Source organism: Eurytemora carolleeae, unplaced genomic scaffold (assembly GCF_000591075.1).
Source record: "Eurytemora carolleeae unplaced genomic scaffold, Eaff_2.0 scaffold1052, whole genome shotgun sequence".
Classification (NCBI taxonomy): domain Eukaryota; kingdom Metazoa; phylum Arthropoda; class Copepoda; order Calanoida; family Temoridae; genus Eurytemora; species Eurytemora carolleeae.
This window is the reverse complement of record NW_019396990.1, coordinates 140,197-159,086: the sequence shown is the minus strand read 5'-3', so window position 1 is coordinate 159,086 and position 18,890 is coordinate 140,197. Positions and strand designations below refer to the sequence as shown.

The following is an 18,890-nucleotide window of genomic DNA, read 5'->3' as shown; positions in this document are numbered from 1 at the left end:
ACTAAAATTCAAATTTGCAAGATTTAAAGTATCATATTACACCAGTCCCATGAGCCGGAAGGCTGGTCCCATCATCCTAAAATGTAGTCCCTTCAGACCTGTGGGACCAATATCCCGTAACTTGTGGGACTTGGTTTGTTTACATCCCAAATTTGCTTATATGAGCCGTCCCATAAACCCGAAATTCACATCTATTCGAGACTAAATAAATTTTCCATCGCAATTCTAAAAGTTAAAATACTTAAACTTTCAGGAAACAAGATTACACATTGTTGTGGTTTTATAATTATAAATTGTTCAGCGCCCCTTGCCGCGGCCCCGTAACAAATCTTCCGCCATTAATTTCCAAAAGTATTTAACCTATATAATAAAACAAGACATTGATATAAATATGTTGCCTATAGCCTGCCAAAAAGTGTGGACCGAATGGGCTGAATTTTTTTGTGGACATTCATGGGTAACTGAGGGGGGGGGGGGGTTTTGTGTGTTTAGGCTAAAAAAGAATATTTTAAAAATAATTTTTTTTCACGGGCAACGCCAGGCCCTTTATCTGGCGGTTTACAATTCTTAAAAACTTCAGGAAAAGTTCCGCAATACCTTTACGGGTCCAAATTGATCCTAAAACCATGCTACTGTATTTCTAGATGCTGGGCAGATAATATAAAACTTGTTTACAATGAAACCAGTAGAACCAGTTCTAATGTTAAAGGAGTTTACACAAGGTACAAAGTAATCAAATAACCATTCCCTGTCCCCCTTTCACTGTACACTCCAGTTAATTTCATTTACAAGGCTGTACTAGCTAGAGCAAGTTGTACAGTACAACCCATGATATTACTCCATGAACCATTATTATTTCAGGGTTCCTGGTTTCGGGGATACCAGTGGAGTAGAGTACTTAGATCCGTCCTGGTCTGCCTGGATACTAGCAGATGCAGGCAATTATATGAAGGTAATATCCTGGTCTGCCTGGATACTAGCAGACGCAGGCAATTATTTGAAGGTAATATCCTTTGCTGCCTGGATAGTAGCAGATGCAGGCAATTATTTGAAGGTAATATCCTGGTCTGCCAGGATACTAGCAGATGCAGGCAATTATATAAAAATAATATCCTGGTATACCTGGGTCCTGGATACTAGCAGATGCAGGCAATTATATGAGGGTAATATCCTGGTATACCTGGATACTAGGTGATGCTGGCAATTATATGAGGGTAATATCCTGGTATACCTGGATACTAGCAGATGCAGGCATACCTGGACACTAGCAGATGCAGGCAATTATATGAAGGTAATATCCTGGTATACCTGGATACTAGCAGATGCAGGCAATTATTTGAAGGTAATATCCTGGTATACCTGGATACTAGCGGATGCAGGCAATTATATGAAGGTACTATCCTGGTATACCTGGATACTAGCGGATGCAGGCAATTATATGAAGGTAATATCCTGGTATACCTGGATACTAGCAGATGCAGGCAATTATATGAAGGTAATATCCTGGTCTGCCTGGATACTAGCAGATGCAGGCAATTATTTGAAGGTAATATCCTGGTATACCTGGATACTAGGTGATGCTGGCAATTATATGAAGGTAATAACCTGGTATACCTGGATACTATCAGATGCAGGCAATAATATGAAGGTAATATCCTGGTATACCTGGATACTAGCAGATGCAGGCAATTATTTGAAGGTAATATCCTGGTATACCTGGATACTAGGTGATACTGGCAATTATATGAGGGTAATATCCTGGTATACCTGGATACTAGCAGATGCAGGCAATAATATGAAGGTAATATCATGGTATACCTGAATACTAGCAGATGCAGGCAATTATACGAAGGTAAGATCCTGGTAAACCTGGATACTACCAGACGCAAGCAATTTTATGAAGATAATATCCTGGTCTGCCTAGATACTAGCAGAGTCAGGCAATTATATTAGGGTAATATCCTGGTATACCTGGATGCTAGCAGACGCAGGCAATTATATGAAGGTAATAACCTGGTATACCTGGATACTAGCAGATGCAGGCAATTATATGAAGGTGATATCCTGGTCTGCCTGAATACTAGAAGATTCAGGCAATTATATTAGGGTAATATCATGGTATACCTGGATGCTAGCAGACGCAGGCAATTATATGAAGGTAATAACCTGGTCTGCCTGGATACTAGAAGATTCAGGCAATTATATTAGGGTAATATCATGGTATACCTGGATACTAGCAGATGTAGACAATTATGTCTAAAGGTAAATCCTGGTCTGCCTGGATACTAGGAGACGCAGGCAATTAAATAAAGGTGATATCCTGATATCATTAAAGCTTAAAATTTTCTGTTAAATCTTGTAACATGTACCTTTTATTCCAGGATATGGTTGAATACTTTGTATCCCAAGGATATGTAAGAGGAGAGAGTATCAGAGCTGCACCTTACGATTTCAGATTTGCTCCACACTCACAGGAAACTATTTTTTTTATTACACGTGTGAAGGGAAGGAAGAAGGAAAGAAAGAAAAAACACTAAAATAAAAGTAGAAAGAAGTAAAGAATGATTAAAGGAAAAAAAAAAAAAAAAAGAAAAAAAGAAACAAAGAAAAAAAACAAAGAAAAGAGAGAAAAAAGGAAGTATGGAAGGAAGGAAGGAAAGAAAAAAAGGGGGAAAAAGAAAGAGAGAAAATATAAAAGGTAGAACGAAAGAACGAAAGAACGAAAGAAAGAAAGAATAAGGAAGAAAGAAAGAAAGAAAGATTGAAGGAAGAGAAGGAAGGGAAAGAAGGGAAGGAAGAGAAGGAAGGGAATGAAGGGAAGGAAGGGAAAGAAGGGAAGGAAGGGAAAGAAGGGAAGGAAGGGAAAGAATGGATGGAAGGGAAAGATATTCCGGAAGGAAGAATAAAAAACTTGGATTGGATTAGGTTGAATACTTCAATGAGTTAAAGAATTTGATTGAGGATACAAGTAGAAGAAATAACAACAAACCCGTCTCTATAGTAAGGTACTTTTCATAAACCTCTTCTTATTTTAAATATTAAAATTATTATAACTCTTATTCACAATTATTCTCACTTTATGTCATTATGTCTTTTTATTCCCAATTCTCATATTCTTCTTGATACTCTTTGTTCTTTTTAATTTTGATTTTCTTATTGTTTATATTTTTTACTATTCTCCATATTAATAATACATCTAACATGTTTACAGTCATAGTATGGGTGGACTCTTTGGTCTGCATTTTCTACAAAGTCAGGTATAGAATATTATTATTTTCCTGTTATCTATCTTGTGTTTGTAATCTTTATTTCCCTGTAATCTATCCTGTATTTGTAATCTTTATTATTTTCCTGTAATCTGTCCTGTATTTGTATTCTACATTATTTCCCTGTAATCTATCCTGTGTTTGTAATCTACATTATTTTCCTGTAATCTATCCTGTATTTGTATTCTACATTCTTTTCCTGTAATCTATCCTGTATTTGTATTCTACATTCTTTTCTTGTAATCAATCCTGTGTTTGTAATTATACTACAGTGGTTGGTGTTTATATTAATACAACGAAGACGACTTTTATAATCAAGTTTTGATTTGGTTTGTATGCCTTCATGCTGTTTTGAAGCTTGGTAAAAATAAAAAATTTAAAAACACGAAAGTCTTCCTTATTGTATTGCTATATACGAGGAGAACTGTTTACTAATGTAATGTTCGTTAGTTTTGGAGCTACGCGGCAAACCTTAACTGAAACCTTAAATTTAGATAAGTTTATATCTTAAGGTATTTCCATATTTTCAAAAGTTCCCGGCTTAGTTCCCGTAATATTTTTCATCAATATCTATATTCTTAAGATTTATTTCTTCTTTTTATAATAATCTAATCTACATAACACATATTTTGTGTCTTTGTATAGCCATAAAGCTTGCTGTACATAAATTTAAATAAAAGATTTGAAAAATCTAGTTTGAGTATGATTAATGTTCTCACAGTATATTTGTACTACAGGATAAGGACTGGTTGGACAGATATATCTCCAGGTTCAAACCTTAAACCATCCTTCTTCTTCTCTTCTCTTCATTCCCCCACAAATAGAGTTAATGGTTTGGAAACAAATCTTGTTTTCTCCAATTACAGCAATTGTAAACCTGAACCCCGAATACTTTTAACGTCTAAAGAGTAGGCCTGGGTACTTTGCCGTTAACGGTTACAGTGGTTAATGTTGTATGGCTAATATATCCTGAATTAAAATATTAAATAATCTTTAATACCATCTAATGAAAGGTTAGAAGGTATTAACATCTAATAAAAAGTTGTTAATATTTGAAATCAGGTTATCTTATGCATATAAAATCAAAAGCTGTCACCTTTCACGGCAAATTACACAGGCCTACTAAAGAGCCTTTAAAGAGTCCAACAAAAATGCAATTTTTTTCTACATTATTATATCTTCTTGTCTCGCTTTAAAAATTTATTTTTGTTAGCTAGAAGGATAGTGTTATGTTTAAAGGTTTATACCGATGAATTGTCCTTGGATCGGAGCAACATTACAGCTTATTACATACGCCAGGTAGAATATATTATATGTATAGAGTGAGACGACAGATAAATCGTCTTTGTTTTCCGAAAGCTAATGAATGGACTGGAATGTTTTTTCTAGCATACTTGGTTCCTTTTAACATTGAACTTGTTTTATTCTTTGAAAATCATCTAGCATACGATTAAAACCCTATGCTTTAGGCAAACTTTATAGATAGTTAAATTGAAGAGATTTGGGTCGGCGTTAAACTTGTATCCTGTGTGGGTAACCATGCATTAAACAAAGTTTGTAGGATGTCGGTATCATCTGTATCTTTTAAAATTATCGTTTATAAATATTCGTGGCAAGAAAATAGAGAAAAGTTCTCCTCATATAAAGTATAGATTATCCTTTGTTTCGCGACCAAACCACTGGCCGTGAATATATCAATTTATCAGGATAACCCTAATAGTATCTCCCCAAGTCATAATTCAGCTCAGGTCGATTGGAACGTTCAATAGCCTCACAAATCCTTCGACTACTCTATCATCTCTTCGTCTCAGAATAAATCAGCGCTCTGGTACTGAACAAACGGTTCAATCTGAAAGATTGAAAAACGACGTAGGTATCTCTACAATGTATCAAGTGTAACTAACAAATTTGTAGGAATAAAATGCATTTGACTAAATCTAAAAACCGGCTTCTTATGAAGATGCAGTACGCAACTTATACAGTCTGACTCAGGGGCGCGGTAGAATTCCTTCAACATCAATAGGGGCACCTTGATCAGGACGAGACGATTTCGTCGCGTAACATCCTTTTAAACCTTTATCTTTTATCTGGACAATATAAAACTTTACACCCGGAGTCATTAAAGAATAAAAAAGATATTTAATGCAAAAAATACTATTTTTTGCAATTAACCTTAATTCTAATCATAGTGGTTACAACATGGACATAAGTGTAATCAGTCCCTTAGTTATCAGAGAGGAACAACGTAGTTATGAAACAGGTATATTCAATATTCATGTATTCACTTCGTCGGGCCCAAGGTTGTAATGCAAGGAAAGTTATTTCAGAGGTGTACGCATCTTTTGTACTGCAGTGTACTATCTCTGGGCGGTAATGTAAACAAAAGACGGATGTCGAAGCCTGACATGGGATCCATCTTTCACATAAATAATCAATGAAATATTCTGGTCATAGGAAACTATTATGTGAATTATTAAAATTATCAAAACGATCAGAATTTAATGCTTTTAACCCCCTCGGATACTAAACGAACAATGATGCATCTATCATTGTTTACAAATTCCGCCCAGAGAGAACTGGTTTCAATATGTACGCAGAGTATACGCAACCACAATAAACTTTCCTTGCATTACATTCTTGGTCGGGCCAAACTAGTTAGCATGTTTTCATCATGATCTAGGCTCCTAGACGCATAATAATTCTCAATAGTTGATGCACGATTTTTTGTTGTTTATCAGAGATAACTATTTAACTATAAGATAGTTTTGAATTGCAATTATAATCTTATTTAATAAGTTTTTTCAAACAAATTGGATTAAAGAATCTTAAATGATTTTAGACATTTAAATACTTACGTTAGCCCAATTTTAACGACGAAAACTTTAGAAATAATGCTTTAAGATCAAAAAGATTAATTGGACTGTATTAAAATATGTAAAAGAAACAAGAAATGGAAAAAAATGTTTGATTTAATTAAAAAAGCGTTGGTTGCAAAGTTTGTCGACAAGTGTTTTAGAATCTCACTGTATGTATTTTCTCAACCCACCAAGTAATTCTAAAAATGGAAAAGACAAGATCTAAATTATTTTAGGAGTTTATTTGCTCCCTAATCCTCATAAATGGGAGAACTTGGATCAAGTTCTAGTTCATACTCCACATAGGTAGATCATCTAGAATACAGGGAGTATAATACTCCACACATCATTTAGAATACAGGGAGTATAATACTCCACACATCATCTAGAATACAGGGAGTAAAATACTCCACACATAATTTAGAATACAGGGAGTATAATACTCCACATATCATCTAGAATACAGGGAGTAAAATACTCCACACATCATCTAGAATACAGGGAGTATAATACTCCACACATCATCTAGAATACAGGGAGTATAATACTCCACACAGCATCTAGAATACAGGGACTATAATACTCCACACATCATCTAGAATACAGGAAGTATAATACTCCCACCATGATCTAGAATGCAGGAAGTATAAATTCACACATCATCTAGAATATAGGAAGTATGATACTCAACACATCATCTAGAATGCAGGAAGTATAATACTCCACATTTCTTCTAGAATACAGGAAGTATAATACTCAAGACATCATCTAGAATACAGGGAGTATAATACTCCACACATCATCTAGAATGCAGGAAGTATAATACTCCACAGATCATCTAGAATACAGGGAGTATAATACTCCACATAGGTAGATCATCTAGAATACAAGGATTATAATGCTCCATGCAGATCATCAAGAAGGCTACAAGTATTATCTTAAATCCTGTAAATTTATCAAAGGTTTATTCAATTATCCTTTTATGTTTAATCATTTTAAAGTCATGCAAAAAAAAATAAAAGTTAAAATGAAAACCAAAGGGATACATTGTATTTTAATTAAAGAATAATCTAAAAGTCCGTTTACAATCCCTTTAAAGTTTTCATAATTAAATTTTTTCTCTGTGTGTACTTTCTTTGTTTTAATGAAAAACTAATTATTTCATTCCTAACAATTAACATGTTTAGGAACTATACCGTGAGGAAAGCATGAAACAAGAAAATAATTTAAATATCTAAACAAAGTTATAAAGAATTTTAAAAGTCCAGAACAGAAAAAATTATGTGTTACGACGGGGGCATAAATACAAAATAATTTTAATGCTATTAAAAGTAAATTTGGACAAAATATCATTTTCTTGAATTCTGAAAGTTTAGAAATTATCCGACATTCTTCAATGACATCGGTTACCCCCAGGTACTTTTAGTTCATTATGTGGTGTCATGTCTATTGTCTAACTCCTCAAATATAAACTCCTCAAATATAAACTCCTGAAATATAAACTCCTGAAATATAAACTCCTGAAATATAAACTCCTGAAATATAAACTCCTGAAATATAAACTCCTCAAATATAAACTCCTCAAATATAAACTCCTGAAATATAAACTCCTGAAATATAAACTCCTGAAATATAAACTCCTGAAAAACAAACTCCTGAAATACAAACTCCTGAAATACAAACTCTTGAAATACAAACTCCTGAAATACAAACTCCTGAAATACAAACTCATGAAATATAAACTCCTGAAATACAAACTCCTGAAATACAAACTCCTGAAATATAAACTCCTGAAATACAAACTTCTGAAATACAAACTCCTGAAATACAAAGACCTGAGATACAAACTTCTGAAATGCAAAATATCTAAAATATAAAATCTTGAAATATGAACTCTGGAATACAAAATCTTTAAATACAAAATACCTGAAATACAAACTCTTGAAATATGAACTTCTGAAATACAAAAACTTGAAATACAAACTCTTGAAAAACAAACTCCTGAAATACAAACTCCTGAATTACAAACTCCTTAATTACAAACTTCTGAAATTTAAAATGCGTAGGAGACAATCTCTGATAAAAATAAACTCCAGAAAGTACAAACTCCTGATAAGACAAAGTTCGGAATGATCAAACTTCAGAAAATATGAATATGAAAAATGAAAAGGGGCCGCGCACTGCAGAAATCCAGGAGTTTTTCTCTTTTTGTATTTCAGGAGTTTTTCTCTTTAAGAATTTGTAATTCCGCGGTTTGTATTTCAGAAGTTTGTATTTCAGTTTTACATCCTTTAGAAGTTTGTTGTGGCGCTCATTATTTGTTTTCAACATAAATAAAATTATAAAATCAAAATCTAGAGACGTTTTCCATCTATGAAGAGATCACCTCTAAAATATTCTATTTATGGTTTGTAGCTATATTTGTAAGGCAATATATTAAAGGAGCTTATTTCCCACGTTATCTCGGATAAACTCTTGCAAAAAGGTCCAAAAAGTCCAAAGGTTTTTAACTGTATTTGGGAATGAAATCGATTGTTGTCGATTTCATAGAAGTTTGCGAGTCAAAATTTTGTTAACTTGGATGGAAAGTCAATATGTCGATATTTCATGCGTTTTTAATCAAAATGCGAAATTTTTTTTCAAGTTTGATTTTAGTGAATTATGAAAATATTTTCTATTAAATTTCATATAAAAGTCAGCATTCGATGGATAATGAAAAAAAAATGTAAGCGATAATATAAATGTGTAAAATTTGAAGTTTTTTTTTTCAGGGTCAAGCAATGATGGACGATGTTGTAAATATTACAAGGTATAAGTTTCGATTCAAAACCTTAAACAGGAATATGTGGCAGGCCGGGAGGGGGTCGGGGAGTGGTCGGGGATGGGATAGGGTATGGGGTAGAGAGATGGGAGGGGTGTTCGCTTAAAACAATTTTGTTTAACTTTTATTTTTAAAGCTTTCTTTATCGCTTTATTTCTTCATTGTATAAAGTTTTCGAAACAATTTTTCCCAATGAATAGAGCGTTAACTTGGAAACTAGAATATAAACTAAAATTATTTTGCAGTATTTTTTATTTGTATTCAGTATTTTGTATTCTTAAATTGATGTGAGATTTGTTTCTGAACATTTCGCATGCAGTTTCATTCTTTTCGATTGGTATCTACTCTGTTGGAGTACTTCTCCAGTTTAATGTTAGGTTGGAGAATCCTGGAGTAAATACGACCTATATCTACTCCGTTGGAGTACTTCTCCAGTTTAATGTTAGGTTGGAGAATCCTGGAGTAAATACGACCTATATCTACTCCGTTGGAGTACTTCTCCAGTTTAATGTTAGGTTGGAGAATCCTGGAGTAAATACGACCTGTATCTACTCCGTTGGAGTACTTCTCCAGTTTAATGTTAGGTTGGAGAATCCTGGAGTAAATACGACCTATATCTACTCCGTTGGAGTACTTCTCCAGTTTAATGTTAGGTTGGAGAATCCTGGAGTAAATACGACCTGTATCTACTCCGTTGGAGTACTTCTCCAGTTTAATGTTAGGTTGGAGAATCCTGGAGTAAATACGACCTATATCTACTCCGTTGGAGTACTTCTCCAGTTTAATGTTAGGTTGGAGCATCCTGGAGTAAATACGACCTGTATCTACTCTGTTGGAGTACTTCTCGAGTTTAATGTTAATTGTTGGAGCATCCTGGAGTAAAAACAACCTGTATCTACTCTGTTGAAGTACTTCTCCAGTCTATTGTTAAGTTGGAGCATTCTGAAGTAAATGCGACCTGTATCTACTCTGCTGGAGTATCTACTCCTATATGATGTTAGGTTTGAGCATCCTGGAGTGAAGACGACCTGTATCTACTCTGCTGGAGTATCTACTCCTATAAAATGTTAGGTTGGAGCATCCTAGAATAAGGACGACCTATATCTACTCTGTTCGAGTATCTACTCCTGTATAATGTTAGGTTGGAGCATCTTGGAGTAAAGACGACCTGTATCTACTCTGCTGGAGTATCTACTCCTATAAAATGTTAGGTTGGAGCATCCTGGAGTAAAGACGACCTGTATCTACTCTGGTGGAGTACTTTTTCCTGTATAATGTTAGGTTGGATCATCCTGGATTAAGGACGACCTGTATCTACTCTGTTCGAGTATATACTCCTGTATAATGTTAGGTTGGAGCATCTTGGAGTAAAAACGACCTGTATCTACTATGTTGGAGTATCTACTCCTATATAATGTTAGGTTGGAGCATCCTGGAGTAAAGACGACCTGTATCTACTCTGTTGGAGTACCTACTCCTGTAGGATTGGAATACTCTGATGGATTTCCAGACACTCAGCCCACCAGGTTAGATCTCTTCCTCATAAAATCCTTACTGTCGGAAATCTTTGAAAATCCTTTTGTTTCAATATTTCGGAAAAAAGGTTAGGAAATTTAGGTTTAGGTTTTAAAAATATCAATTAAATTAAGTGGGAGAGCTTTTAGAATTATTACTGTTTTAAATACTTAGTTGTCAAAGCTTTTCTGAAGTCCAAAAGCTAAGTCTAGTCTTCTGTAAAACCTCAGATATGTAAACCATCCGTAAGTTAAGTGTAAAATATAGTTACGCTTGCATTAAGAAACCTAAATACAAACCTAATGCCAAATTACCTAAACTAGGAGAATCGAAGATGTAGATAGCTGCTTGATTTATAGAGATAACCCTAACATAATGTATCTCAGGATAAAGGGAGACGGAGATGGTTCTGTAACCGTTAACAGTCTTGCATACTGCTCCAGGTACAAAGAAAAAGACAGGGACGAGGGCATAGTTTTTATGTTTCAATATCATTGCTAATATGTCTGGGAAAGGAATTGGGGTTTCAATCCGATAAAGTAGACCTTTGTTATTTCAAATTATAAAATCTATTACAAAGGTTTACGCCATCAGGCTGTGAAGGTTCAGGAATTAGAACACTTGAGTTTGTGGCAAAAATGCAATTCCTTTAAAGCCATCCAGGTTCTTTGTCTTCAAATTTAATGATGATCACATTACAAGCCATTACTTATGAAAATATCTCCGTTTTTTAGTTTAAAGAAATATTTTGCCCAAATATCCTGTTTATCTCTTTAAGCTGGATATTCTGATGAAACCGTCCAGTTCTCAGCGTAGAATGGAAACTAACCCTAGTCTCAACCTAGGACGGAAATTGATTTAGAAAACCATTCTTGGAGATTTATTTAACTTAAAGGGATCTCTCTTAAAGTATTTAAAGGCGTTCAAGGGACTGCTCGTAAATCGTTGAGGAAACTATGAATATGTAGAGCTACTTAAAAACACGTAGACAATCCCTTTAAGGTTGAATCTCTGAATATCCTCTACTGCACAATAAAAACTAAAAGTCTGACACGATATTTCTTGAAAATTCGTAAAAGACAAGTCGTCTTCCTAAAATTTATTTTGATCATGACCCCAAATTTACGAGAATGGAATTTCCAAAAGAGGTGCCATTTTTATCACAGAAAATCTAAAATTTTGTACAAAGCGTACACATTATAGATATGGAAAGCTTACAACTTTTTTTGATACACCCTTAAATTTAAAACGTCGTTTAAGATGTTTTGTGGGTCACTCTGTATATTTAGTATTTTTCCAGGTTTCTAAATAATCCGGGGGACCGGAGTATGGTGTTCCGAGGGTTGGATCATGGACAAATTCTTAAAACTACAGAAGTTCTAGAATTTATAAAATCTCAACTTGTGATTTAAATTCCTGGAGAAAATATTTTAAAAGCATTTGAACCAATATATAAACCAAATAAATATTTCCATAAGGTAAAAGATTTAAACTTTAGAATCAACGCATCAGCGGAAAATGAAAATATATTTTCAATCTTACTCGTAACTCATTTACTTAAAGGGACTATACGTGTAACTTTAAGTGACCCACCATGGAAAAATTGCAATGCCCAATATACAACGCTACCCTTGGAACATTATCTGATATAAAGTGCGGTGGACAGCATCGTATTTATGAATCGAAAAGCGTCTATTTCAGAGGAATTTCTCCTTTTTTCTTTTAAAAAATAAATGCACTTAAGTCACTTTTGCAGAGAAACCACAAATGAAAATAAAAAAATTGCCATCTTTGCATGTTGGGACACACGAAATTAACTTACCGCACTCTTGACGTAGAATACCAAACTAGTTCAAAATTTTATTTTACCAACTAAAAGATAAACCCGAAACTACGCCGTAACCTGAACCCAAACCTGAACCTGAACCTGAACCTGAACCTGAACCGAAACTTCTCATTCTATAAAAGTATTACAATTTAGAAAAAAACGTGATTAAATGAGGCTTTAATATTCCCCATTTTAGGTTAAATTAATATGATAACAATACATTTACAAAATCACTTATTTATTACATTTACACTGGAGTATCTATATATATAAAGTTGCCACGGGAATGTTTCAGCTTGGTTTTGAGATTCTAAGTTTAGTGGTTCGACGGCGGGCGGGAGTAACTTTTAGTAATCTGGACAGCGCTGGGTTCCCAAGCATAATCTATATATATAAAGTAGTAATGGGTGTTTGTTTGTTTGTTTGTTGGTATGGCCGATCATAACTGATGAACCCCTTGACCGATTTGCCTCAAATTTTAATTGAGGAACTCGAAAGAACCACAGAAATGTTCTTGGCTTAATTTTAAGATTTTAAGTTGAGTGGGTCCAACGAGAAAAATGGCCAATATCGTAGTATATACAAAATAAGCGCTTTTGATCGCTACTAATCTCACTTCTATCTGTTGCGTTTATAAGGAGAAAATTGTTACAAATGTTTCATGCTGAAAAACATAGCGTCCATACAAATTCAGAAAGTTGTAACATTCAACTCAGATGAATAGTTGACTAACCTGAAGACAGTCCGGAGCTGAGGCGGAACAGAAAAGACCTAGAGAAAGGAACAGGACTAGCCCAAGCACATGGTCGACAGCAATCAGCAAAAGACTTGAAGCTTGAGCACTGGACTGCAGAAAAATAAACTATATACAAATGTGGCGAAAGATAATCGATGACTATAGGTTGTAATATCTAAATGATTTGTTTGAAATTAAATCGATTTTTTTACGGTCTAAGTCGTATGTTGCAATTTTCTCAATTTGTATGGACACTACGTTCTTCGGTATTAGTCGTTTTTAACAATTTTCTGAGTATCCACTGCACCCTGAGTATCCACTGTACCCTGAGTATCCACTGTACCCTGAGTATCTACCGTACCCTGAGTATCCACTGTACCCTGAGTATTCACCGTACCCTGAGTATCCACTGTACCCTGAGTATCCACTGTACCCTGTGTATCCACTAAATGACGTGGATGGATTTGCAGCTTTGTTGAAGCTGGAGAGATATTAAAGCAAACAAATGCATCTACGAATGTTGGTGAGAATTTTACTTACTTTTTCATCAGTAACAGTGGTTGTAATTTTAAGTGACCCAGACGACCCATACCCTTCTTTAAAAAAAGAGGGGAATGTCTGATTTAGAAAGGTTAAATCTGCATGCCACTTTAATGGAAAAATTCCAATTGAATATAATTCAATTTTTAAAAAGAGAAACCTGCATAGCTCATTAATTCATAATCAGACTAAAGTCGTACATGTTATTCTAGTAATGACAGGTCACTTTAAATTACGATAATACTCACTGTACCCTAAGTATCCCCTGTACCCTAAGTATCCCCTGTACCCTGAGTATCCCCTGTACCCTAAGTATCCCCTGTACCCTGAGTATTCATTAAAGTCTTGAGTATCTAGTTAAAATCTCTAATTTTCTAGATGACGTGGATGGATTTGCAGCTTTGTTGTTAGAATTCTTTTGATCGGAAAACAGCCGGAGCATGTCGTATCCGCTCCTGTTGCCCAATTTGAACTAGCAGAAGAACTTATTGAGGCTACTGGACACTCATTAAATTTTATCTCGACCGAATTGGCAGAAAATCTAGAAGCCGATCTTGTTAAAGAACTTCCAGAATTTGACCCAGAAATCTTCTCCATTGATAGGTTTTTCAGCATGAGTCGTTTTAAAAAATTTTCTCCTTATAGACGCAACAGATAGAAGTAAGATTAGTAGCGATCAAAAGCGCTAATTTTTCCCAGTTAGCCTATACCCCCTTTCATATTTCGCGAAAGTTCACTTTAAACTAATGGTTTACAAGTTACTGCATCGATGCATATTTTAAACAAAACAATAAAAACAATATGTTACAAATACTTTTTCATTAAACAAAAGCTACAAGTAAATGGAAGTTTTCTTTTTAAATTATTTTAAAATTAGATACAAGATATTGTATTCTGGTCCATCCTCTATAGTTTGTACAGTATGCTGGGTTGCAATATTAAACCCCTAGGGTTTACAATACCTGAAAAGTATACTGGAGTAAGTTTAAGACCATCCTTATCCTCGTGATCAGAATATTAAAACATTTATTTTCTTACTCAGCTCATATATGTATAACACCTGTTTCTATATACTTGTGTACTCCTGTTCTCCTGTACTTGTATACACACCTGTTTCTATGTGCTTGTGTATTCCCGTTCTCCTGTTCTCCTGTACATTATAAATACTTGTTTCCATGTACTTGTGTACTCCTGTTCTCCTGTTCTCCTGTACATGCATACATACCTGTTTCAATGTACTTGTGTACTCCTGTTCTTGTAAACACACATGTTTTTATGTACTTTTGTACTTCTATTCTCCTGTACTTGCATACACACCTGTTTCCATATATTAGTGTGCGGCTGTACTCCTGTTTTTGTATACACCTGTATTCATGTACTTGCGTACTCCTGTTCTCGTGTACTTGTTTGTACTCCGGTTCTCCTGTGCTTCTGTATTTCTGAACAGAAGTCAACTACTGTAATTATGTACTCATGTACTCCTGAACTCCTGTACTCAACTACTTTAATTATGTACTTATGTACTCCTGAACTCATGTACTCCTGTACTCATGTACTCCTGAACTTATGTATTTCTGAACTCATGTACTCAAGTACTTCTACAGACATGCGATTCTATAGTTCCTGTTCTCTGGTATTTTTGTTTTTCTGTACTCCTCCGTCCATGCTCTAGCATTTCCATATTTTTTATTTACTACATAAAGTACCTCGGCATGTTTGTATTCAAAGACTCCTATTGTACAGCGATGCTTTACTACTCGCTTGGTTGGAAAAATTGTATCGATCTCCAAGCAAAGCTACATATTACGAGTGTTCCATCATATTCAATCTATTAAACTAAAATCTGAAAAAATGTTGACAGAAAATTGATAAACCCCAAACCAAATATTCATCTCTAAAGTTACAGACTCTGAGCTTCACGCTTGAACCCATAGATAAATAAATAAACATAGATAGCTTATGTACGCAAAATCACCAAGAATTGTACAGTCCGCGAACTCATACTTCTAGGGGTCAAAGTACTTCAATGATAAGCGGGGTGGTTTGGTGTTTTAATGGATTTCATAATAGAGTGTTAAATAACTCCGGGAATGGAACTATTTGAACAACAATATTTTACTGAGCAATATATCATATTAACGAGAACTGAAGAAGGACATGAGAAGGACTAAACTAACTTAAATTTCTCTCTACAGAACTCATGTACACCACAAGTACTCAATGATATAAGAACAGCCAATGTTCACAACCGACCTAGTTAATCTATATAATAGGAATTAATAGGAATATCTTTAAAACATCTCTGTACATTTATATCTTTCAAGATGAAAAATGTCGTCTTATGCGCAATCTATCTTTATCTATGCTTGAACCTTGTAATTTTAGACAAAGTAAACTTGTACATGAACTATTTAGTAATAGTGATGCAGGGATATACAAAAGGATACATGGGGATACAGGGGATACAGAGATATACAATACAAGAAGATACAAGGGAATACATAGGGTGTTTTGAAATTAGGCATTTGATCTATTCCCATTTTACTATATATAATATGTACAATTGCTGCGCGCACGCACGTATGTATGCCTGGATCCTGAGTATAGCTTCAGTAAGGCTTAAACCAACCATGGACGCTGATGTAAACTTACTTTGATTTCTTTCTTAATAGATGACATTCGTGTAAGTAATTATATGAAATCATTATAAAAATTATTCTTATCAATGTTATATTGTTGCTATAATACTTCAATCTATTTCAGTTAAACATCCAATCTCTCTTCAAACAAGTAACACCATATGAATAAAGAATTAAAGAAAACACAGTTTATATAGTGAGAGTAGTTTGAAACCGGTCATTCTAAAGAAATCAATACATAGGGATACAGGGGATACAAGGGTATACAGGGGGATACAGGGGATACAAGGGGATACAGGGGGATACAAGGGTATACAGGGGAATAAAGGGGATACAGAGGATACAAGGGTATATACAGGGGAATAAAGGGGATACAGAGGATGCAAGGGTATACAGAATACAGATGATACAGAGGAAACAAGGGCATACAGGGTGTCTGCAGTGAATACCTGGGTATGCAGTTGGCTACAGTGGATACAAGAGTATACAGAGAATACAGGAGATACAATGGGATACAATCGGATACAAGGGGATACAGGGGGTACAGGGGGTACAATAAGATAGAAGAAAGGAAGAGATATGTGGATGTATTTCTAGTTAAAGAGGGGTTTGTTTGATGGTCTTTTAACTACAACTTTTCTGGGAAATAACAAGATGGTATTGCGCAAACCACATCTCCGCAAATTTAAAACAACAAAAATATTGTTAAAACTTTCTTCATTCTTCTTCTTCAATGTTGATATGGGGAAACTTGAAATATTTTCAGAAAAACTAGAAAAGTACGAATAGAAATGTTTTTATTCTTTTGTAAAATACATATGATGTAACTGTATATTTTATTCAAACTAAACCGTTCGCGCCTAAATTTTATTGCAACTCACATTAAAAAGGAAAGATTTAGGAGAGCCAAAGTATTTTCATTACTCATTTTACTTAAATTTTGAAGTAGAAAAGAAAAACGTTGAATTGGTGGGATCGATACTTTTGTAGGTCCGAACTTTCATTTAAAGTTCTTAAAGGCCGGAATTAATCCCTGACAGCCATGCATTATTTCTTTAAACCAAACCTTTCATTAAGATGATTTCAATTTTATCTTATTAATATATATTTCAAGATTTTCTAGTTGTTTTGTTTCTCTTGAACATTTCTAATCGATGAAACTTAATTAAAAACAAACAATAGTGCAGTAAGAGTATAGATTAGATAGTATACCAGAACAAGAAATCAATGGTGTAGTAAGAGTATAGATTAGATAAGATACCAGAACAAGAAAACAATGGTGTAGTAAGAGTAAAGATTAGATAAGATGCCAGAACAAGAAAACAATGGTGTAGTAAGAGTATAGATGAGATAAGATACCAAAACAAGAAATCAATGGTGCAGTAAGAGTATAGATGAGATAAGATACCAAAACAAGAAAACAATGGTGCAGTAAGAGTATAGATTAGATAAGATGCTGGAACAAGAACATATGGAGCAAAATAGTATAGGGGTTAGACGTGTATGAAATTCATATTTTTGATATGTTGAATGAAGGAAGATTGAGAATATTATCTAACCGTGTGAATATCCAGTTTTCATGTTGTGTGGGAAGCATGCTGCAAACCAGGCGGGGCAAAAAATATCTAGATCAGAGCTTGTAACTTTTGTGTTGGAAGCTCATCATCGCGATTGCTTGATCTCGATATCGACTGTGGGCACTTTAAATCAGAGAATCTATAAAAAACTATACTTTTTCATATCTTCATTTTAGTTATTCCTCCCAGGATCAAAGATCCCTTCAACCCTTAACTTGGTGCGATTACCATGCAGGATATCGAATACAGATAATTTGAAGATAAATGAATAGATGAGATCAAGCATTGATCTCGATCTTCACAATTCCAAAGTTCCCAGCTCTCAGGGAAGATTTCTGTGAACACTGCAGTCTTCACATTCCTTACACTCCTTTCACACAAAAGTAAATCAAGAAAATTTAATATAGATGTACAGGGGTAACCACAAGGGATGAGATTTCAAAGACGATTGCACGAAATTTCTTCTATTTTTGTTTTGTTTTTTGTACTGTCCACGTCAGTTCATTAAAATTATAAATTTTTAAAATAAATTTTATAAATTAAACAGTATACATACAATTTATTAACGAAACAAATATGTACCATACGTTCCTTTCTTCTTCTTTAATACCTTTTCCTCTCTATTCTTTAATAACCTTTCCTCTATCTACTCCATTTCCTCTCTATTCTTTCATAACTTTTCCTCTATCTACTCTTTTTCCTCTCTATTCTTTAATAATTTTTCCTCTTTCTACTCCTTTTCCTCTCTATTCTTCAATAATTTTTCCTCTATCTACTCCATTTCCTCTCTATTCTTTAATAACTTTTCCTCTATCTACTTCTTTTTCTCTCTATTCTTTAATAACTTTTCCTCTATCTACTCCTTTTCCTTTCTATTCTTTAATAACTTTTCCTCTATATATTCCTTTTCCTCTATATTCTTTAATAACTTTTCCTCTATCTACTCCTTTTCCTCTTTATTCTTTAATAACTTCTCCTCTATCTACTCCTTTTCCTTTCTATTCTTTAATAACTTTTCCTCTATCTACTCCTTTTCCTTTCTATTCTTTAATAACTTTTCCTCTATCTACTCCTTTTTCTCTCTATTCTTTAATAACTTTTCCTCTATCTACT

The 18,890-nt window shown here is 34.2% G+C and overlaps 1 protein-coding gene across 1 annotated transcript; it reads left to right on the top strand.

Moving 5' to 3' along the window:
- The first annotated feature begins 513 nt into the window (after positions 1–513).
- LOC111710844 (group XV phospholipase A2) lies at positions 514–11,941 on the top strand. Its single transcript, XM_023485013.1, has 15 exons — positions 514–722; positions 862–952; positions 2,382–2,474; positions 2,926–3,005; positions 3,212–3,257; positions 4,004–4,035; positions 4,506–4,565; positions 5,456–5,526; positions 6,358–6,427; positions 7,309–7,323; positions 7,498–7,537; positions 8,893–8,930; positions 10,364–10,468; positions 10,844–10,900; positions 11,758–11,941. The coding sequence occupies exons 2-15, from the start codon at positions 947–949 to the stop codon at positions 11,867–11,869; spliced, it is 825 nt and encodes a 274-aa protein (XP_023340781.1). The 5' UTR covers positions 514–722; positions 862–946; the 3' UTR covers positions 11,870–11,941.
- The last annotated feature ends 6,949 nt before the right edge of the window (positions 11,942–18,890 follow it).